Genomic DNA, 22,826 nt, shown 5'->3' with positions numbered 1-22,826 from the left:
TCCTTTCCATAGAACTTCTGGACTTTGCTGCCACCCTGTGGACATAGCTTAGAAGGACAGGGTTGTGTTTGCTGTTGGCCAAAGATGGACACCAATAGTTTAGCTCTCTTTGCAGACAGAGAGACAGGAGGTGGTACTGAATAGGAGAGACCCAACAGAGGTAAGGATAGGCCACCCAAGTTTTGCCAGTACCTATACACTTTCCTGCAGCAGAAACTCTGGTGGTTTTATGGAAGGGCTCTTTGCAGAGGAGATGAACGTGCTGGGGTGAGGGGTGGGGAAAGGAATGGGACAAAGAGGGACACAGTGGTATGGGATGCAGAGGCCTGAATCTAGCCTGGTGGCAACAGGAACTTTAGCTCCCACTGGCCTTGTGGTGAGTGACCAGCTCACTTTGCCTTGTCCATATCTGAAAGGGGGACCAGAAGGATAAAGGCCTTTCCTCTACTCTCCCTGGGAGGAGTTCGCACCCATGAGGAATGTGAGTGAGCAGGCTGAGGAAGGGCTGACTTGCCCTGGCCTCATGAGTGCCTTGGGCTTTTGCCCCCACCGGGAGCGTGATGCCCTGCAACACCCAGGAGCCAGGTCCTAACATGCTAGCCATCTGACAGATGAGAGGAGTTCATGCTTGTCCAAGGTTTCACAGCTAGGACGTAATGGGACAAAAGCTCACATTTTGGACAGCCCACTCATATTGTCCCTGATAAACGTGTTGCAGAGAAGAATGAGAGTGAACAGGCTTCTCGGTCCTGGCTCTGGGTGCCCTCCCAGGGCCAGTCTGATGGTGGTAACTGCAGCAAGGCTTCTCTCCCTGGGCTGCCCCTCCCCGACCTAAATAGAAGTCTCTCTTTAAAGGCTTCTAGGAAATGAGACTCCACTCTCCCTTTTAGAGTCCCAGTCTAAGTCATGTCAGGAATATGATTATCAGCAATTTCTTCCTACTGTCTAACCTCCACACCTCTCCCTGTAGGTTAAGTCCATTTATAAAGTCTGTTAAACAAAAATTTTGAACTTTCATGGCTGCAAGCCTTTTTAAAAGAAAGGGTTTATTAGGCCATTGCTAGCAGAAGAAGGAAAGGTGGGGAGGAGGAGGAGGAGGTGGAGGAAGGAAGGAGGTGGTTATGTCAGCTCTGGGGCTTGGGATTTGGTGTCTATTTCCCCAGCAGTATGGCTTAAGTAGGAAAGGCAACAGTGCTTTGCCAGGAGTTTTGTGTATCTATACACCAAGTGGAGGGAAGAGAGATGTAAGCCTTTCTGAAAGGGTTTACATTAACTGTAGACAAAGGGGATGGATGGCAGAAGCTGAAAGAGGACATTTCCAGGGTAGGTGCAGAATCCAAGAAAGAAGAGTTTGATCTCTTGGATAGGTTGTAGGCAAGTCCGGGAAGTTCATCTGTAAATCAGAAGCAGAGGCTTCTGCAGTTCAAAGGTGACTGGTTATTCCCTCTTTAGAATAATTGTGGAAATAGCCACCTGGAAATTAATTGGAAGTTTCAATATACACTAAAGCGTGTGAGCAGTCTTTTGTCAGAGCGGCCCACAGCTATTAACAGGCTAACTGTTCTTTCCTTTTCTTCAACTCTCTGGCCGCTGTAATTTTAATTTAGAACAGCTCAGATTTTTTTTTTTTGGTCAGTTCCCAGATAGAAGAGATAGAGGATGTGGAAGCAGGCTTCTGTTTCAGAGAGGGGTATTCATGGTCTTTAGAGCCAGGGTTTGATTCTCAAGCCATGGCAGGCAGGGCTGGCCAATCACAGTCCTTAATAGGAGAGCTTAAATTATAGAGGACTGAGTTAGAGGAAAGAAAAAAAAAACAAAACCCACCCAACTCCCAGCCACTGGTGCTGCAGCTGATAGGTAATTATCTGCTGTTTGTGTGCACTGTGGGGCTCCCTGCTCTGCCTGGCAGGGCGGACAGTGTGGGCTCGGGGAGAAGGCCAATGAGTTGGTGTCAGGTCCACAGAATTGTGGGGCCCTTTCCAGGCCCTTCTCGACTTCTCCCTGCACCCCGACCATCCCTCCCCTACTCTCCAATCAGGGGAGGAGCTGCCCTCTCTTGCCCACCGCCCCTCCCCAACACTTGGGAGGAGAGAGGAGTGATTAGCATGGGGCATTGTCCCCAGATAATGGGCCCCAGCTGCCACTTGAAAGAAGAGACAAAGCGCCCGGCCGCTGCACACGCATTATCCCCTCGTTAAATCTCTGTTATTAGATTAGATTCCAAATGTATTGATTCAGAGACTAGAGGGAGGTGGGGGAGGGAGGAGAATCTGGCTGGGGAATGCTGAAACACCTCTCCACAGGCTCTCCCTCCCCTCCTTTACCCCACCAGGCAGTTTGTCCTCCTCCTAGTCTCTCAGGGAAATCTCCCTTAAGCCCATCGCCTGACTCTGAGCTCAGCTACTCTCCCTGGACTATCCTGAAAGCTGCAGAACGTCCAATCCAGCCATGGGCCCTGAGGTCATTGAGAGAGAGTGAGAGAGAGAGAGAGAGAGAGAGAGAGAGAGAGAGAGAGAGAGAGAGAGGATGCCATCTTCCAGCAGGAAAGACAGCCTCCTGAGATGCCTACAGTCTCCACAGCATGGAGCCCTACAGAGGGCTGGGCACTTTCAATACCTTTGATGGGATCTTTTGAGTAGAAGTGACAGGTTTTGGAAAGTGAGTAGATGGGAAAGGGAGGTGAGAACTGGGAATATTCATAGGTGAATGGAAAGGAGTAGAGATGAGATACAGAAGCAACAGGCTTCTCAGAAGCATTGAGAAAGACATGGGTGGTGTCTGATTTTCTCTCTCCGATCAGAACAGAGGAGAAGGAATGGACTAAAGTGGCAGGAGGAGGGAAGGCAGTGGATTATGGGAAATATAACAGTTGAGAGGGAGATTCTGGGTCTTCTCATATCCCAGGCAGGGTAAAAGTCTCCTTGGGAGAAGTCCAAGGTCAGTACTAATGACAAGAGTTAGTACAATGGGGATTCCCTGGCCATAGCCTAAGTTTCCCATCCCTGGGCAGTGCAGCCTGGATGTGGATTGATGAACTGATTGGCTGTGGTTAGTGGAGCAGAAGATGTTACACGTGGCAGCTCATTCTTGAGGTGGTTAATTGGCTGCCTCAGTGCTGGGCTCTGTTGCCCCAATGATTGTGGGTGAAGGATGGGGAGGGGGAGATGAGGAATCAATAGGTTGATTAGTGTCTTACTAGTTCTCTGGTTGGACGCTTTGTCAATAGCTGCCCACTTACTGACCTGGCCAGTGGTGCATCGACAGCACCAGACTATCTAACTTTCTCTCTCTCTGGCCTGAGACATGAGGCTCATCATGTAGCATGACTGGCCCAGCAAGTTCAAGTGCAGAGGGGCAGCTCCTGGTCCCAAGACCAGGCTCCAAAGAACGTGCCACAAGGACCATTCTGAGAGCATTGGATGAAAATCTCTACTTAGTATGAAGCAACAGTTGTGAATGGGGGCTACTCTACAACCCCATAAGCTATTGCTTTTTCTTGGGAGACCCTGATATCTACCACCAACAAAACCAAGATAAATATAAAATCCTTAACTAATACCAAAAGCACATATGTCTGGGGTGAATATTGCACTGATACCTCATGGTCATTCACCTTAGGAACCAACAGCCAGCTAGACAATGTTTAATGAGCTTTTGCTGCATGCTCAGGAACCTGGGTGACAGGAAGCTGACAGAAGCTGAACCAGAGAAGCCCCCTTCCTCAGCCTCTAGGCTCTTTCAGACATGAAGCTCCCAAGGGCCCAAGGTTCTGCTCAGGATCATCTGCCAAGTGGAACTGCAGAGTTTGTGATCAAGGGAAGGTATAGCTTCAGGTGTTTCATTCTGAATCCTTTAAAATTGGCCAACCTGGAGCATATCATTCCAGATATTACTTTGGGGTCCTTTCCCTTTACCTGGTGTGTTCAGTCCTTGTGTATGTTTTTCTCTGAGTGACAAGCAGCCCAAGACAGGGAGGAGGGACATGACTGGCAGAAGAAAGGGAGAAACAGAGCAAGCCTCAGGCAAACACGGAGGACACTGAAATGGCCACTCCTGGTGGGTTCTGGCATTCTTTCTCTCTGAATGCTTGTTAGGGGGATGCACTAATAGAGTTGGGATGCTGCTCAGCCTGTCTCAAACCCTGATATCTGGGAGAGGGAATCAGAAGTAACAAGTGAGATGAAAGACCATGCCCCTGATGCTGTCTCCTGCCACCCTCATGGTCCTGCTTGCTGGTGGATGTGCCAGGGGCTGGCTGCTGAGGGTTCCCAAAGGAGATTAAAAAAAAAAAAAATCAAACCACAGCTGTCTCCATCTTTCAAAGGCCAAACCCACTGGTGCTGGCCATGGTGCTGATGTTCCCATCGCCTCTGCAGGATTCTCTTGCATAAGTACTGTGTGGATCCTTCCAGTATCTTTCCAGAAATCACAGAACTGAGTTGCCCTCTCCCCACCTCTCCATTGCTAGGTGTTCATGGCCCTGACCCTCCCACCTTAAATCCCACCTCCTATTTTTTCTTCTTCTTTTAAAAAATTAATTTATTTTTAGAGAGAGGGGAAGAGAAGGAGAAAGAGAGGGTGAGAAACATCAGTTGGTTGCCTCCAACTGGGAACCTGGCCCACAACCCAGGCATGTGCCCTGACCAGGAATCCAACCAGTGATCTTTGGATTTGCAGGACGATGCCTAACCCACTGAGCCACACCAGTCAGGGCTGTTTCTTCCTTATAACAGCCATCATTTGGTCACCACCCAACTCCTTAGGGGCAGGAAACACCAGACAATGGAAACCACAGGTAATCCTCCAACCTCATTTTCACCAGTAACTCTAAACCTCTTCATCCACACACCCAGATCCTGACAAATGGTCAAGAAGAGGGGATTTATCACATTTTATTACCCCACTTCCACCATCTGATGACACATGAATGTTCAGGGAAGTGTTTACAGGTGAGGTGAAGAAGGAGACATTAGAGACGGATGAACCTAATGCAGTTATCAGGCCCGAGTAGTAAAGAGTTAGTTTGCCTTCAATCGAAAAGCAACATCAAGGGAGATGAGGGGAATTCCAAAGTCCCTTATTTAGGAAGGTGCCAATGGGAAGACTGAGGCTTAATGCACAGATATATAGAGTGAAGTTAGGGGATACATGGGTTCCTTCTGATCTTTGGCAACTTGTTTTAAAGCCATAATGGACAGGTGGGTGCGGGGGAGATTGTAAGGGTCTTGAACACTAAGGTTTTGGTGGAGGAGTTAAGGCCCTGGTTCAGGATTGCTGGGATAAATTGGCATTGGAAACAGGGATGGAACTGTGTATGTGTTTTGAGAATATCTCTGGCATTCCCTGGGCCCTGAAATCCACCATCCCCACCCTAAGCAGTACCTTCCCCCTGCTGGGCTGCACTCATCAGGAATACTGCCAGATGGACCAGAGTGTGACCAGGGTGATACTGTAGGCCAGCACCGCCAGCAGGTATACTCGAAAGAGCAGCCTGTCCAGCACAGAGCCCACACGCAGCCAGTCCCGGGCCACCTCTCGACTCTCCTCTCGCTTCTCCAGGAAGTGCCTGATGGAGGCCAGCTCCTGGAGCAGCCCACGCACAGCCAGGGAGGCCTCTCGCGGCGGTGGGGGAGGGCTGCCTCTGCCCCTCAGGGTCTTGTCCAAGTCCCTGGGTCCTCCCAAATGGCTGCAGTGGTTTCCCATGTCTAGAAGGAGAAGAACATTGGCAAGGGAGGGAGCCCCAGCCACATGGCCTGTCCCTTATGTTTCTTTAGCCTGTAGAAATTTTTATTATGAACAATTTCAGACATAAAGAGTATTGAGAATAACCAACATAATTATGTACCCACCATCCAACTTGAGCAACTTAAGAAAACCAATACAATCAAAGGCTCCTGTATTCCCCTCCTTAGTCATATCCTTCCTCCCCTCCCCAAGTCACCAGCATCATGAATTTGGTGTTTATGCTTCCCATGCACTTTTTAAAAGAAACTCATGGGCTTTCCCTAGCAATTTGATTTCCATTAGTTCACTTGAGCTTTATAACAGCCCCATGAAAGGGCAGAGCAGGGTTAATAAATATCCACACTTTTTGTATAAATGTGCTAAAGCTCAGAGAGATTAAGTGACTAGCATGTGGTCACACAGTTGGAGCAATATTTAATAGTGAGGTCACCAAGGGCTAGATATCTAGAGTGGAACCCAATGTATTCTCGATTATGTCATATTGCCTGGGCACCGTTATCTCCATGACTGAATCCTCCTGCACCAGAAAACACACCTTCAGATATGGCTGCTTTCACCAGGTGAGACTGGGCCTTAGGCTGGTGCTCGAGCTCAGCAATTTTCAGTAGGTGTGCTGAGACACACTGGTGCACTGCAAGCATTTTTAAAACATGCAATACCTGACTATTTAGTCAAGGGCACTGACCTCTTTACCTCTATTGTCAAATACAAAAAAAATGACAACAGCTAAAACAGCAATAGCTGTCCAGTATGAATGAATCAACTTATACCTATTATTTGTCAGGTCTGCTAAAAAATATACCATATATTTTGGTGTGCCGCAGAATTTTAGTAATTAGTTTATATATGCCATGAGAGGAAAATTGTTGCTGTAGCTCATTAGATCATGTTGAGATGGTCTTAGGTTAATAGAACATCTGTAAAAGGCCCGGTCTTCTCGCCAGAAGAGAGGGCAAAAGGAGTGCAGTGGGGTGAAGTGGTTTCAAACACTAGCTTCGAGTCAGATGGGCCCGATTTCAAATCACACTTTACCACTTTCTGGCTCTGTGACTTAGAGCAAGCTATTTGGCCTCTATGTAACCGTGTTTCCTCATTTGAAAAATGAGGATGAGAATCCTAGTGGGCCACCACTGCGATAATGCACAGAAAATGCGTGGCACATGCCTGGCCCCAAGTGCTCAAAATAAACCAACAAACTACCCACCATGACCACCAGCAAATGGCTGCTGTACGAATTCCCCAGGGGGTATGAGCTCCACACTTAGTGTCTCTCTGCACCCCTGTCTCTCTGTCTCGTAGGTAGTTAAAATTCTAAGGTTCTTTGAGTTGATTAGAATTAGAGAGTTTTAGCCCTAGCTGGTGTGGCTCAGTGGGTTGAGTGTTGGGCCTGTGAACCAAAAGGTTGTTGGTTCAATTCCCAGTCAGGGCACATGCCTGGGTTACAGGCCAGGTCCCCAGTTGGGGGTGTGGGAGAGACAACCAATCAATGTATCTCTTGCACATTATTGTTTCTCTCCTTCTCTTTCTCCCTCCCTTCCCCTCTCTCTACGAAAGTAAATAAATAAATTTTTTAAAAAAGATTTATAGTGTTTTAGAATTCCTGGCTGCAATATTTAACCACATGTTGCAAGGAGTCAGATAACTACCTGAGGGGCATTTATTTGACCCAGTTTGGGGTCCTCAGAGAGAAGCTACTCTCAGCCTGAAGGTCTCAGCTTGGCCCCTGGGACTCCTACCCTTACCCTGTCCACACACCCAGGCTGATGAGAGCACGTGAAGGTGTAGAAAGATTGACATTTTGGGCTGCTCCTTCCCGATGAGGTTGTGTGTGGGGTGCCATGTGCAGGGCACCACCTGGTTCCCAGGCCTTGCCCAGGCTCTCGGGCATGGCATATACTCCAGAGACCCTCCACCATGTCCTTGCATCCAGGTCAGAAGTGGCCCCTTCATACAGGACTCCCCTTTCCCTCTCACCTGAACAATCATCACTCTTGGTGGCTTGGGAGGTGGCAGGGCACCTATGGGAAGTTGGCTGCTCCCCTAGGCAAAGCAGCAGGGCGACTTTCTCGAGAACCAGGCGCCGCAGCCAGGCAGGCACAGGCTGCTGCAGGTCTTGCTTGTGCACCAGCCGCACGATGAGGATGGTTTCAGCCAAGCTTATCACCAGCAGAGCCATGCACACAACAAAGTAGACACCTGTGTGCCCCGGGCAAGGGGGGAGAGAGGGGGAGACACATACAGGAGGTGGGAGCGGTCCATTCCTCGGGTCCTCAGCCACACCAAGATCTTCCTCAGGAGCAGGCCTTACCAATGAGGGGAGTGCCGATGGCAGTGGCTGGCAGCGTGTCAGACACAATGATCAGGAAGACAGAGTAGCCCAGAAGGAGTGTGATCTTGAAGGAGACCCTCTCACCACTCTCCGGGGGCAGGTAGAAACCCACAATGTCCATGACCATGAGGAAGATACTGGGCAGCAGCAGGCTGACCACATAGAACAGGGGGCGCCGGCGGATGACCACCTGGGACCAGGAAAGAGCTCTGGAGGAAGTTGGGTAGGAACCACCCAAGGATGGGGTGGTACCCAGGAACAACGACCCCATCCCTGACCCCCTTGCTTGGTGGAGTTTTCAACCTGGTTTGTCAGAGAAGGACATGGACAGACCCCACATCATGCCTCCGGACACAGGCTTATGGCTGTTCAGGATAAATGAGGAACAATTCAGTTGTTGTCCATCTACCTCATTGAAGTGAGTGTGAGATGAATGTGACCCTGGACTTGGGCAAAGGTCAGAGTCACATTCCTGACCCATGGGTTTCTCCCCATGTGTCTCCATAAGGGTACCTGGGTATGACAATCCAGTAGTTCTGGTCATTATTTTCCCCACCTCCACTCCCTGTTCCACTCACATAGAACTTCATTTCTGCATAGCAGTCACTGCTTTCCATACTGAACTTCCGGAACTGGGTCAGCACCCCCAGAAGCTCCCACTCGCCCTGGTTCATGAAGACGCTCTTGTCGAACTTCACCTTTTCTGGTGAGCGCCACAAGGAGATGTTGATGTCCTGGACTGAGAGGGAAGAAATAAGCCAGCTCTGGGGTCTGGTGTCTGGAGCACCCACATGGCTTAGTACATTTCAGCTCTTAATCTGCACCCTCAGTTTCCTCAGCTATAAGCTGAAGTAGTTGTGCATACTGTACCCATCTGTGTAGTGGAGCTGTAGTGAGGGAAATGAAGTCTTGGATGAAACACATAGCAAAATTCAACGAACCAAACAAACCTTTTCTTAAAAAGCCCTCCCCACCAACACACACACTTTTTCCTCACCTTTCTAGGTTTTCCTGTTAGATTTACCCATTTAGAAAGTGAACATAAGTCAATACTGTTCCCCTTTGCCTTCACAGAGAAGCCTGAATAAGGAAACAAGCAAAATCCCCACTTACAGAATAATAGTTTAGTGTCTCTGTGTCTATACTAAAGAAACAGATATACACACATACTAGAAAGACAATAATATCCATTTCAGCAAGACTATGGGAAAGACCTAAAAGTCCATCAATCAAGAAAATACCTAATAAACTCTAACCTAATAATCCAAATCATGGGGTATTCCACAGCAGTCAGAATTTATGAGGGATATCTAAATATGCACTAACTTGGAAAAATGTCCTAGATCTGTTGTTGAGTAAAAAGAGACAAGTAGCAGTAGCATAAATGATATTTATATAAAAACCTATAATTTCCATGTACTTCCCATAGATATGTTGTATGTGTGTATATGCAAAGGATAGAGAAGGATCTGAAGTTTATACTGCTGAAAGTTAAGCCTCGGTGTGGGGAGTTGTGAAGAGTTTGGAAATGAGGGTAGAAGTCAAAGTTCAAAGATTATTTGTAATTTTGGGTTTTGTTCAAGGAAGTCACATAATACTTTTGCAACTCACTGTGAATTTAATAAAATTAGAATAGAAATGGAGGGTGACTTTTTGCAGTAGTGTGACACTCACTTCAGTAGACCTTAGTGAGCACCTAATGTTTGTCCACTCAATATAAGTCTCTCAGTACCTTGCCTGTGCCAGGGACTGTGATGGGCATCTAATGGTGGGAAAGAATCATGTCCCTGCCCTCTCTCAGTTTATATCTGGTAGAGAAGTAGACATAGAACAAGAACTTACAAATGCAATAGAAGTGGAAGAAAAACAGGAGGCTATAAATTTGGGCATTGGGATGTCTAGTGTGGGAACTGATAGGGAGCTTCTCCATGGAACTGACACTGAGGCTGTGATTCAAAGGTGAGTGAAGGAGTTGGCCAATCCAAGTGTGGTTGGGGGCAGGAATGGAACAAGAAGGAAGCAGGAGAGGGAGTAGTAGGGGCAAGGTGGCCTAGGATAGGAAGCATGTGATAAAGGGAAAACAGAGGCACAGTGGGCGTGGGGAGGAGGCAGCCAGATCTCAGGGGAGTGAGATGAGGCTGGAGGAATGCGCTGTGGGCCTGCCCACACTTTGCAGGGCCATGTTGGCCAGGTGGAGGATATAACTTCTATTTGTAAGTGCTGTTTTGTAAGTGCTGGGAAGCTCTTGTTTGTAAGTGCTGTTCTGTAAGTGCTGGGAAGCTCTTGAGGGTTTTAAGCACAGAGAGATGTGATGAGATTTACATTTCAATTAAGATCTCCACTTGTTCTTAGGAGCATGAATTGGAGGGGACAAGAATGAAGGAGGGGACCCACTAGAAGGCTACCACAGAAACATGGGCATGAGGTCAGGGCGGCTTGAATTAGGGGAGGGTGCATCGGTGGAGAGAAGTGGGTGGCTTTGAGAGACACTGAGTGCCAGCTCCTGATAGTGATATTGGGAAAGTATTGGACCTTACTGGGTGTTTTCAGTCAGTTTACATGGTCTCATTCAACCAGCATAATGACTGAAGGAAACATAGGGCTACCATATTAATCCCATTTGGAGGACAAGGAAGCAGTGGCTCAGTGCATTAAGAAAATAAGTGATGGGACTATAACTGAAGGAACCCAAAACACTAATTTAAAAGAACAAAATCACCCCTATGTTCATTGCAGTGTTAGTTACAATCTCCAAGATATGGAAGCAGCCCAAGTGTCCATCAACAGATGAATTGATAAAACAACTATGGGCCCTGGCTGGTGTAGCTCAGTGGATTGAGTGTGGGCCTGCAAACCAAAGAAAGGGTCACCGGTTCGATTCCCAGTCAGGGTACATACCTGGGTTGCAGGCCAGGTCCCCAGCAGGGGCCACATGAGAGGCAACCACACATTGATATTTCTCTCTCTCTCTGTCTCCTTCCCTTCCCCTCTCTCTAAAAATAAATAAATAAAATCTTTAAAAAAATAAAACAACTATGGGTCATTTACACAATGGAGTTCTACTCAGCCATAAAAAAGAAAATCTTACCCTTTGCAACAGCATGAGTGGACCTGGAGAACATTATGCTAAGTGAAATAAGCCAGTCAGAGAAAGATAAATACCATATGATTTCACTCATATGTGGAATCTAATGAACAAACTGAACTAACATGCAGAACAGAGACAGACTCATAGATGATAGCTGGTTGGGGGGAGGTTAGAGGGAGGAGGGATTGAGCAAAAGGAAAAATGACTCAAAGACATGGACAACAGGGTGGTGATTGATGGGGGGAAGAGAGTATAAGGGGACTAAATGATAATGGGAAAAAACATAATAAAGTTATGTATTTAAAAAATAAAAAATTCTGGAGATGGATGATGCTGATGGTTGCACAGCAATGTGAATGGACTGTATACCACTGAACTGTATGCTTAAAATGGTTAAAATGGTAAATTTTATGTTAGGTATATTATACCTCAATAAAAACAAATAAATCAATTGCTTAAAAATTTACTGATTTTAATATGTTTGGTTAGACTTCTGAAGAGATTGAAAGTGTGAATAAAGAACAAATGGATTTTAAAAAGGTTCAAATAGACTACCTAGGAATGAAAAATATATTATTGAGATTAAAGCTCCATGGATTGGCTAAACAGCAGATCACACATAGATGAAGAGTCAGTGAGCTAGAAAGCAGATCTGAAGGCACTGTTTGGAATACAGTCCAGAGACATGTATAGGTAGAAACTATGTCAAAGTGGATAAGAGACATGGAGGACAGAATAAGACAGTTTAACCTGTATCTATTTGGAATTTTAGAAGGACATGATAGAATAAGAAAAAATATTTGAAGACATAAAGGCTGAGAACTTTCCAGAATCATTGAAAGATTCCAGTCCTCAGATCCAAGAAACCCAGTAAATTTCAAGCAGGTTAAAAAAAAGAAAGGAAAGAAATCCTCATCTTGATATCTTAAGTATGAAATTGCATAACATTGAAAAAGAGAGAGAAGATTATAATGTCGGTCACTGAAGACAATAAAACTATTTGGATAAGCAAAAAAAAGAAATTTTGATTGGGCATATGGATGGATATGGATGGAAGCCTCACAGGAGCCCCAGAACCTGTGAAATTAATATTGGGTATTTGTAAAACCAGTAAAGCACCCCTGCAGTCCACTGAGTACCATTAAAAACTGCATGTCTGTCGTAAACCTCATTTTGCAGATGAGGGAAGTGACATTCTGAGCAGATCTTACTCAAATCACGCAGTGAGTGGGTATAGGGTAGAGCCAGGAGCAGAACCCAGGTCTCCCAAATCCCAGAGTGGTAGCTGTGACTGTTTTTTCATCAGTATCTTGCTGCTTTTCTTTAAAATATTACACAACAACAGCAAAGAGAAACAAATTGTGAAGAAAGCACAGGGAATAGTTCCAGTTTATCAGAGAACTTATTGGTATTATTCTTGTGCCCCATGTATAGAATTTAATAACTGTTAAATGAATACATTCTTACACAGTGTGCAATGTCCCATCTCTAGGAATCAACGAAACTGAAAAAAGAAAGAAAGAAAGAAAGAAAGAAAGAAAGAAAGAAAGAAAGAAAGAAAGAAAGAAAGGAAGGAAGGAAGAAAGAAAGAAAGAAAGAAAGAAAGAAAGAAAGAAAGAAAGAAAGAAAGAAAGAAAGAAAGAAAGAAAGAAAGAAAGAAAAGAGAAGGAAAAGAAATAAGTGGCAAGTAAGTAAGTTGGGTGAGGGAGACTGCATCCAGGATGTGCTCCTCACTCAGGTGCCCCTGGCCCCCACTGAGCCCCAGCCTTTGGAGGGCACCCCTGTACTCACTTGTGTGCAGCCAGCTGGTGAACGTCAGGGAGCAGTTCTGTACATCGAAGGGGAAGTTGTAGATGTCAAGGCTGCAGGCAGTCACCACCTGGAGGGGCTTGTAGTTCTGGACCTCACCGTGATGCCGGACATACACATATGGAATATCTGGAGACTTCCCCACGTCCACACTGGCCAGGGAGAAGGGTCAGTTTGGGGCTTAAAAGCAGATCAAGCCCTTGGGAGTCTGAATGTTCCTGAGCCACCCAGCGGGGAAAGAAATTCAGGAAGGGCCAAGGCAGCAACATAGTTTTACATGGACTCTGTTTTTTCTAACCTTACCTATCTTAGATAATGCATGGCTACTTGTCATATATTCCTGAATAAAGGCATTTCTCCTTTATCCCTCTGGCACCCTAGCCACGAAAGGCAGACCTGATCCATGGGCTTCAAACGCCACGGACTCCAAGGAGTATACTCAGCTGTGCTTATGCTGCCCCCTCTATCCTGCTCAGAGCTCTGCTCCCAGGATGATCAGTCCCATGGCAACGGGCAGGTTGGTGGGTTCCACCCTGAGTTGAGTTGTCCTGACCTCCCATTGCTAGAAGTCCTGTGAAATGAGACTAATAATCTCTGGAGAAAAAGGAACTAGAAAAATCATTGAGAAGAACTGGGGCAAGGCAGAGACTTTGTTCTGCTTTCTCAGCAGATTCCTGACCCCTGGGGTCTCCCAAGTGACCACTGTGGCATGCAGTGGTCTGAGCCCAGGGTCTTGAGCCTGTGGCCTTCGTGGAATTGGGCTGAGAGATAAGAACTGAAGACTAAAGCTGCTTCACTGTGGCCGGAAACTGGAATGTCCCGGAATCTCTCTGGCCTGAACTATGCAGGGCACAGACTCTAGGTGAACTGCCTCTCATGAAAAACAGTGTGAGTGGCACCCCCGGAGTTGGGCAATGCAGTGAGTCCTGGGCAGAAGGTGACTGCCCCCCGCCACCTTCTCCTTTTGTTCATCTCCCCCAGCCATGTTCTTTGCACTAGCCCCAGAAGCCCAGGTACTAAAACCTGAAGGAACCTGAAGGATGGGGAGAAGGAATGTTGGCTGGGACCAAAGAGACAATGTCTGGTTGCTGAGAACAAAGGCTAGTGGGACCCACTTCAGATTGAGAGTGCAATTCATGGCTGATCAGGCACATGTGTGACTTGAGAGATGTCACTGTCTCCTAGCCCCATATCTCCCCTGTGGCCAGGAACAGTGGACACCACCACCACCACTTCATTCCTTTCAGTAACGTTACTGTCCCTTGCAGCTGTCCCTCGTTTGGCTATTATAACAGTGAATTCTTTCACTGTCTTCCTTTCCCCAGGAAGGGGCCCGTGGATCAAGAAGTGCAGAGTTTCAACATGAAGCATAGAAAAAGAGGAGTTTAAAAAAAAGGGGGGGGGAGAAAGACAACAGAGAATTTGGACTGCAACTAATTGACTTACCGCTCTACAAGTCTGGGTGTGACATCCCAAATGCAGCAACAGTGACCTGGTCTCCCTGCCCCATCCTTCCCCAGCCGGGAGCTACCTGGCCGCCCAGCATCTGAGGGCAGTACTCACAACTCATTGATGAGAATGTCTGGGACCCAAATGCTGTCTGTGGGGATGGACAGCTTGGTGATGTTGTCAAAGTCCTCAGGGTTCCACAGGAGGAACTCGTCAGTCCAGTACTAGAGAAGGAGCAGGAATGGTCAGGGGTAACCCTCTCTGTCTCAGCTGGGGGCTGTCCCCAGCTCAGGCCAACTTCACCACTCAGTGCCAGGAGACAGGTGGGCATCTTCTTGGAGAAATCTGGGTGTCTTTGGAACCCAAAACACTCGGGTACCTGAGAGCCTCCCACCTCTGCACTCATGCACTCCCTATATACAAACACAACACAGCTATACCCTCTCCTAGTGAAAGCATTCAGTCATTTCTAATGTCTTGAAACCCCTGCCACCAACTGAGGGGTTTTAAACAAATACTTTTTTGGGCCTTGGTCTGCACATATGTAAATGGGGATAATAGCAAGCACCTCACTGGGCAGAGATGGTTACTGCTAAGTTTGGTCAATGCATTCTCCACTATCCTGCCAGAATGACTGACCTAAAATAGATCTGTGTTTTATCATTTCACATTCTATTTGAAAACATGGGAAAAAGATGGTGGGTCAGTGGAAGTGGCCTATGAGGACTGGCCTACTAAATACTGTATTGGGTGTATGCTTCAGAAGCATATAGTCTATGTTTATTTATGATCATTGATAACTAGACAAAATAGTGTGAAGTGAATATAAGCATGACTAGATTAAAATGAGAATATCTTTCAAATCACTAGGAAAAAAGCAAAGAACACACATCGAAAAGGTTATAAAATAGAATATAATGGATAATACCATTACAGAAAGATAAAATGTAAATTCTATCATATCACTGTCTTGCTTAAAATTCTTTAGTGGTGCCTCATTGGCAATAGGATGAAGTTAAACCTTGTGGTCAACAAAGGCCTACATAATTTGTCTCCACCTTTTTTTTTTTTTTTTTTGCCATGCCTCTCTGTGAAGTCTACACTCTAGCCACATGGAATTAAATGCTGTGGAAACCTCCACATCTCTAAATACTCTGCTCCCTCTCCCATACTATAATCTCTCTTCTATATCAAGGTGAGTCTTACTCACCCTTCTAGGCTTAAGGCACTGTCTATTCACTCCCAAGTAGGCGTATGTGTTTCCTCTGTGCTTTCATACTTGACATCTTGCCTTGCTGCCTTGGGGTGGCTGCATGTAAATGTCTGTTCACATGTCTGTGGTCTGCGCTAGTCTGTGAGCTCATTGTGAGTCTAGTTTGTGTCTCTAATTCCAGTCACTTAGCCTGTAGTAGACTGGCATCCCCTGACTGCTGGGGCAGACAAGTGACTCTAGAGGTCCAGAGGTGGCATCCAGGCACTGTGTCCCAGGAAAAGAGTCCCAGGATGCCTATTCTAGCTTGGGTCCCTTCACCTGAGGCAGCATGTGCTCAGATCTCTCTGAGACAGAAAGGGAGCAGTGTGTCAGGAATCAGCATCTAGATGCTTCTTTTATCCCACTTCTGTCCCATGAGCTGGTTGTGGTGCAGTGTGTCCAGGAAGGGTAGGGGGAGATTTAACAGAGACCCTTGTATGCCAGGCATGTACCCAGAGTCTCTCTCAGGCTTGATCTCTATGAACTGCCCTCATCTCCCTGCCTACCCTCTTCTGCCCCTGCCTGGAGTGGCTTTGGCTTCCCCTCTATTCTGACACCTTCCCCACACGCCCAGTAACTACCAGAGCAGGACACACCTGTGGACTGCAGCCACCACTGTTTGCCTGCCCTCCCCACCAGCTCCAAGCCAGAATTGCTGCCAAGGCCTTAGAAATTCCACCTGTCGGTGCCTAACCAATGACCATCAGCAGCTGGAAGACTGGGAAATCACCAAAGACATGAAGACTGAGTGGATGGATTTATCCTGTTTCAATCACCCAATTTGGTTGTTGTCCAGTTTGGCTTAATAGAAAGAAGATTCTCTAGCAATTAGAGCTGTTTGAAAGTGAAGTAGCTGCCTCTGGGTCCCCAGTCACTGAAGGTGTTCATTTAGCAAAGGTTGGACACGCACTGGTTTGGGATGCCATGAAGAACTGCAGGACCCAGAGTGGGTTCAGAGGATTCCTCCTCCACTGATTTTTCAGTTCCCTTCTGCTCCCAGTCCTGAGTTAGGGGAGCCCAGACTTCTGGATCTCATGCCGAATATACCCATGAACCTCCTCCCACCTTCCCTCATCAAGGCCTCTGAGGTTCCCAACACCCTGAGGTGGAGCAATCCTTCCTGGAAGGGTAAGTTCTGCCCCAGGAAATGAGGCTGGGGGCAAAGGGCTGGCCTGCTCACCTGCCGGTACCAGATGTAGGTGGTCAGTACCTGATTCTTCTCATCCTGGGAAAGGAAAGGGAGCTTGGCATAGGTGGTCTTGTGGGCTGGGGTCCACCCTGTACACATGAACCCCAGGAAAAGCTGCTACTTTGTGTTCCTATTTCCTTGAGAAGTGAGAGTGAAGAAAAGGGGCAGGAGAAGGGCCAGCCAGGAAAAGTTGGTCTTTTACTAGGATGCATATAGAAAGAAATACAGTGATTTCTTCTTCAACCAGATAGACGTGTAGTTATATATCTCCTATTATATTCTACTATGTTATATATTTTACATATATGACATGCATAAAGTAATAGAAGATAATTCAAAGCACATATAACAATACTATATATAGACTATGTTTCTATATATATAGACTTTATATATATACACACACACAAACACACACAGACTTATATCTCTCTCCTGCCCTAGTATGAAGTCAAGAGGTACAAAACCACACAGAGTAAAAAATTCATCACTCTCCCTCTCTCTCATACAATTAGCAGCTTCCCTTTCCAAAACGACCACATGGACAGCAAAGGAGACTGTGAAGTCAGCTTCTGCCCACCCTAATCCAACACAATAGCCTGAATCTCTGCAATTGCCTTCTTGTTCATCTCTGCCCAATGTCCGACCTCCTGTACTGGGCAGTGCACCCCACTCTACTAGTGTAATTGATGAAGGAATCAATTAATTAATTGATTTATGATTAACTCACTCCTCAACAACCATTAAGTAACACCCACCATGTACCATGGACCAGTGTGATGCAGGCCATGGACCCGTGTGATGCAGGGCATGGAGGTGAATAGGGTGGTCTCAACCCTCACACAGCTTACAAAGGGAGACATGGTACAGTGTGTGAAGATCCACATGTAGCAAGTGACCCACTGGATGTAGGAGTGTGGGAGAGGCAGTCACATAGGTAACTCCAGTTTCCTGGTTTGGGCAGCTCTGTAGGAGGTGAGTGCTACAGTCTGTCCCCAGCCATGGTGCCAGGCCACAGATACTATGAGTACTTGAATGTCCACCATGCTGCCCAGTGGAATACTTGGTTTCACATGGCCTCCCACCTCAACCTGCCACCTCTGAGCTGGGACACATTGGGGCTGAGCACTCACCACGCTGAGGATGGCATAGACAATGACATCAATGGATACGGTGGTTGGCTTCCTCCAGTCCCGCACGGGTCGCACACCCTTCTTGTAGTTGGTCAGGAGGTGATCTGACAGCTTGTGCAGAGTGGGCCTGGAGGTATTATGGGCCTGGAGGCCTCCTCTATGCCTGGCTGGGAAGAATAGTTCACAGTGGACATCAGAGCCTGAGTCACCTTACTAGATTTCCAGATAACCCCACAAACTGAAATTTCTACTTCATCTGCAGAGATTCCTCCATAATTCAAAAGTATTATCTCATAAGTGTAACCTACATGTTCATTTACATGAGAGACAGAGCTAGATTGTAAGAGAAGGTGACACAAGACAGGTGAGATCTAAAGTAGGCCAAGGGCCAAGAAATGTTGAGAGAAGAAACCTGCTCAGAGGAGGTCAGCCTGTGGGGCCCTGGTTGGGGGCTCTGGGGAAATAGAGGAGCTGGCCCTGGGTGTGTGATACTGGAAGGTGAGAAGGGTACCAAAAAAGTGGTTCCAAGTGCATAATTTCTAAGCTCAGAGGTCTGCAGGAGGGTTTGCCTCAGTCAAGGTCAATCTCAGTGTCCATACAGCTTGTTGTCTCCTTGACCTCAGCCTGCAGCTGACAAAAAAAGAAGGGTGGACATCCAGTGAAAAATGACAACTCCTTAACTGCCTGCAAAATCCACTCCAAGAAGTTCCCCTCTCCCATATCCACGTGTACACAAACTCCTGGGAGAGGGTTTGCCAGGTATCCTTTTTGGGTGGGAAATTTGATGAGGTTAGGAAGAGGGTTGGTGTGAGGTGTGGAGGAAGCAAAGAGAAACCAAATTGTTCCAGAGCAAGAGGCCTGCAAGGGCAAAACAGTGACGAGAAAACTGACCTCCTAGGCCCTACCCCAATTCTCTGGGGATTTCATGTGCACCTCAGATGTCCTTCTGGGAAATACTAGAAGCACTTCCTGAAAGGTGACAAGAAATATGAAAGTAAAAGGCATTTTTCAGGGAGAGGAGCACCCTAGAAGACCAGGGTATGGGCCACAGAGCCTTGAGGGGACTGGCAGGGTGAGACCAGAAGGCCTGGCTTTCTCTAAAGAGCGCTACCTCTTCTTCCATCTAGTCTGTCATGTATGCAACCTGTGCAGCACATTGGTCCTACAGAGTCCCCTTCCTGCCTCTCACTCACCTATCTCTGATAAACTTACATCTTCCCTCAGGACAGAGAAGAGCAGAGAGAGAGGAAAGACAAGAGAGCATTTACTGAGCATTTCCTTTGAAATAATGTCACTTAACATTATTCGTTTCAGTCTTAGAAGAGCTCCCTCAGTTGTCTGTCACGATAGCTCACTTCACAGATAAGAATTCCCAAGGCTCAGAAATGTGAGTATTCCACTTTTGGGGAAAAGTGGAGGAACTGAGATTCAAACCCAGAGCCCTGTGTATCTTCACTATAGCAGCAACAGCCCAGATACTATTGCCTGGGATTCAGACCACTTGGAGAGGGCCTTGGAGGAAGGGGCCATTTCTGGGAGGGAAGTGCCAGGAGAGACATAACTTTATAACCAGGCTTGATTGTTCCACTGAGCTTCCCTAATAACAACTCACAGGGCTGAAAAAGCATCATGCCTTCAAGCCCTGTGTATCTGCCCAGCCCTGTGTACAGGCTAGTTGTGCCCCAGCCCCAGCTTCAACCCAACTCTGGCTGAGAAGAAAACCTTCTAAAATGGGGAATAAATACTATCTGCAGCAAAGGAAACAGATCTTTTGTTTCCTAAAACAAAAGACCTTACTAAAACACCCTGTATCCACATTAGAGGCAGGAAGGAGGGGCAGGAATTCAGAGAGAAGTTTTGAGTTATTGGAGTTGAGCTCTGAAAGGAAACTTTGGGAAACAAAGACCCAGAGAACCCATGCAACAAAACTGGTGAAGCTGAGGAAAGATGACTACCTTTAGTTCTGGTCTCCATTCTGCTGCTAACAAGCTGTGTGACCTTGAATAAATCATTTGCCTGTCTGGACCACACCATTCTCATTTATGACACGATGGGGTGGAACAAATGAGCTGCCTTTCGATGAGTTTAGGGGCAGAGCAAAGAGGAGAGAAATCCCTCTCCTGCATGTGTCTATGTATTTCCAATACAGCAAGTTGCTCCACACCCCTCAGAAAGCTCTGCTCTCACCCAGGGTTCAACCTCCTCAACTTTCTAGCTTGACCATCGTACCTCAAAATGCTCTTATGCTCATATGTGGTACGATTCCTGACTTTCCTTCAGCCATTCCCATTCAAAAACCCAATTTCCCTCAAGCCTGGGAGGAATCAAGCACCCCCTACTGCCCCTCTGTAGATAGCCAGCCAGTCCTACTTGTCTTCCATCACTGCCTTACCTTCTCCCTGTGTCAGGAGCATGGGCAGAAGTAAGGCCAGTAGCGTCTGTGGCACCTTCAGCAACATGGTGAGCTCCGACGGCGTGGGGGCCTTGGAGTGGACTGGCGTTCAGGGTGAGTCCCGTCAAAGGCCAGGATGTTTGCACTTGGCGAACCTCATGTCCCAGCCAGCCTGCCTCTCCAGGCTGCTCCCAGCACCTTCTGAGGCTGTATCCTCACACTGCTTGGGCCACCAGGGTTGGGAAGCTGCCAAGTTTTCCTGCAATCAATCCTTCAGCTGAATCAGGTTTCAGGGTGGGCGGGAAGGGGATGGAACCACTGAGGGAGGAGCCTGCCCTGTTGATGTCATTCCTCTGAAGCTCAGTCCATCCATTCTGCCAGGTGGGGGGTCAGTGGGCTGCAGGAGCCCCTGAAGCAAGAGTACAGCCTGTCTGCTTGGAGGTGCTCCAGACCACTGTTTTGCTTTACATCCCATGGCATGTATTTCCTAGCATTGGGCTGGGGTTGGGTGGGGTGAGGAGGAAGAGCAGTAGGGCCACTCTCCTGTGCTACAGGGTGACAGAGTGCCCTTAGCTAAGCAGGTGACTGGGCATCCCTCAGACAGAAAAAGGGGACCTGGAGTCACCACATGTCTGCCTTTTTGTCTTCATCTAAATGCCTGTGTTTAAATATTCAAGAAATAATATATATACATATATACATACAATTATTTTATATACTATATAACTATCATATATATATTATTATGCAAAGTTAATATGTATAGTTAAAATAGAATAGCAATACATGCTCACTGTAGAAAAAAAGAAGAAAAATTAAAATCATCCATAGAATTGCTTACAGCCTAGAAACAGCCACTGATCATATTTTGGTGTATATTCTTCTATAATTTCCTTCTGTAGTGTGTATATAATGAAGTAAATATACCATACATATAAATTTGTATCTGGACCCTTTTTTGCTTAATATCATATCGTGTGCGATCACACATTTTTTCTTTTAAATATGGTTTTCTTGAAAGAACTGTTACTTTCTTTTTTTTATTAAGTTAAATAGGCACATATCTATCCCTCATATACCCAACCATGTGCCACCAAATTGTCTGTGAACAGAATTGTTATAGATTTATACTTGAAGGCATCCCACCCCTACTTCAGCATTTGAATAGATGTGGACTTTCTGTCTCAAGTGTTTTCAAGGTGAGATGCACCTGTACCAAAGTGCAAGCATGGTGAATTTCAACCACAGAACACTTCCATTCCTTTTAATCCCCTTTCCAATGTACAATAGGGTGAAAACGCTGCAAGAAAGAATTTTCTGAAGTTTAGTTGTTAAAAAAAAACACCTTGGTCAGAGGTAAGTCCTTCTTGGTTCTGTCTGGATTTTTCGTCCTATTCATTCATGTGCACAACAAGATGTGCATATAGCATTATATCTTTTGTTGATGGGGTCCCTTTGCCTGGCCATTAGCCAGGGTTTGGGCTCAGGATATTTAGTTAAGCTCAAGCCTGGGCTACTCTTCTTTTAGGTCATGTGTTCTGTCACTGCACAATCTAGAAAAACAAGGAAAATCAGTTCCAAGAGTTCCTTTTAAGGGAATGGAGATGAGGAGAAGTGGTAGAATAGGAGAAAATAAGGGACCCCAAACTCTGACAGAATTTAGAGAGTCAAATCCCACTGCCCTGAAAGAAGATACAGACTCCAGGCTTGAGAGCAGGACTAGGCAAGGCTGGAAGAGCAGACTGCTGTGCACTTCCAGGCAGACTGAGTTCTTAAAGAGGCTCAAACTCAGAAGGGCTCCTTTGGATTCCTCAATGTAGCCTGGAGCACAACATCTGGAGTGATGAACACAATTCTCAGGCTCATGCTCACCTCCACTGCCACTTAGAAATCTGCTGCAGGTTTCTAGAAGGCTTTCTCCTCTTGTTTGCATGATGAAATCTGCATGTAGCATTTTGCCATTTATTGGTGGGGTCCCTTCATATGGCAATAACAAACCCACTTGGGGTTTCATTAGTTATTTTATCATCAAAGAACAGATAATTAACCACTATTCCCACCCCCCACACACAGCCACTGCCCCTAAAGTTTCCCCATCTCTTGCTCCAAGCCAAGGCCAGTGTGCCCTGGTGCCCAATGCTTTCACAGAGTGGAGCCATATGGAGTCAGTAGGCAGCAAGGGACATCAGGCATTGTACGTGTTCTGAAAGGAGCAATGACAAAGCAGGAGAGAAAGGGGCAAGAAGAGGATGAAAAGAAACAGAAGGCAAAACTATAGAAAATGGGGGATCTGAAGAGGAGAAGGGAGAGAAGTAAAAAAGAAAAGGAAAATGAGAAAGGAAGGAAAATTGGTAGGAAACTGAGGAGGAAGAGGAAGACAGGAGTAAAAAAGGCAAGGAGGAAGGGGAGAAAAAAATAGGAAAATCCTAGGAGGAAAAGA

At 46.5% G+C, this 22,826-nt stretch overlaps 1 protein-coding gene across 2 annotated transcripts; it reads right to left on the bottom strand.

Annotated features, from left to right (window-relative positions):
• Window positions 1-5,406: 5,406 nt before the first annotated feature.
• On the bottom strand, window positions 5,407-20,453 carry HTR3A (5-hydroxytryptamine receptor 3A). 2 transcript variants are annotated; one of them, XM_045839689.1, is made up of 9 exons: window positions 20,379-20,453; window positions 17,995-18,138; window positions 16,853-16,897; window positions 14,535-14,644; window positions 12,954-13,123; window positions 8,653-8,813; window positions 8,054-8,264; window positions 7,720-7,941; window positions 5,407-5,705 (listed from the first exon to the last, which is right to left on the bottom strand). In XM_045839689.1, the coding sequence occupies exons 1-9, from the start codon at window positions 20,451-20,453 to the stop codon at window positions 5,407-5,409; spliced, it is 1,437 nt and encodes a 478-aa protein (XP_045695645.1). The 2 variants fall into 2 exon arrangements, with proteins under 2 accessions (XP_045695645.1, XP_045695640.1); XM_045839684.1 differs by having other exon boundaries at window positions 17,995-18,161; window positions 20,387-20,453.
• Between the last annotated feature and the right edge of the window lie 2,373 nt (window positions 20,454-22,826).

Source organism: Phyllostomus hastatus, unplaced genomic scaffold (assembly GCF_019186645.2).
Source record: "Phyllostomus hastatus isolate PE091 unplaced genomic scaffold, TTU_PhHast_1.1 phas_contig_113, whole genome shotgun sequence".
Taxonomy (NCBI): domain Eukaryota; kingdom Metazoa; phylum Chordata; class Mammalia; order Chiroptera; family Phyllostomidae; genus Phyllostomus; species Phyllostomus hastatus.
This window is presented reverse-complemented; position numbering and strand designations above follow the sequence as displayed.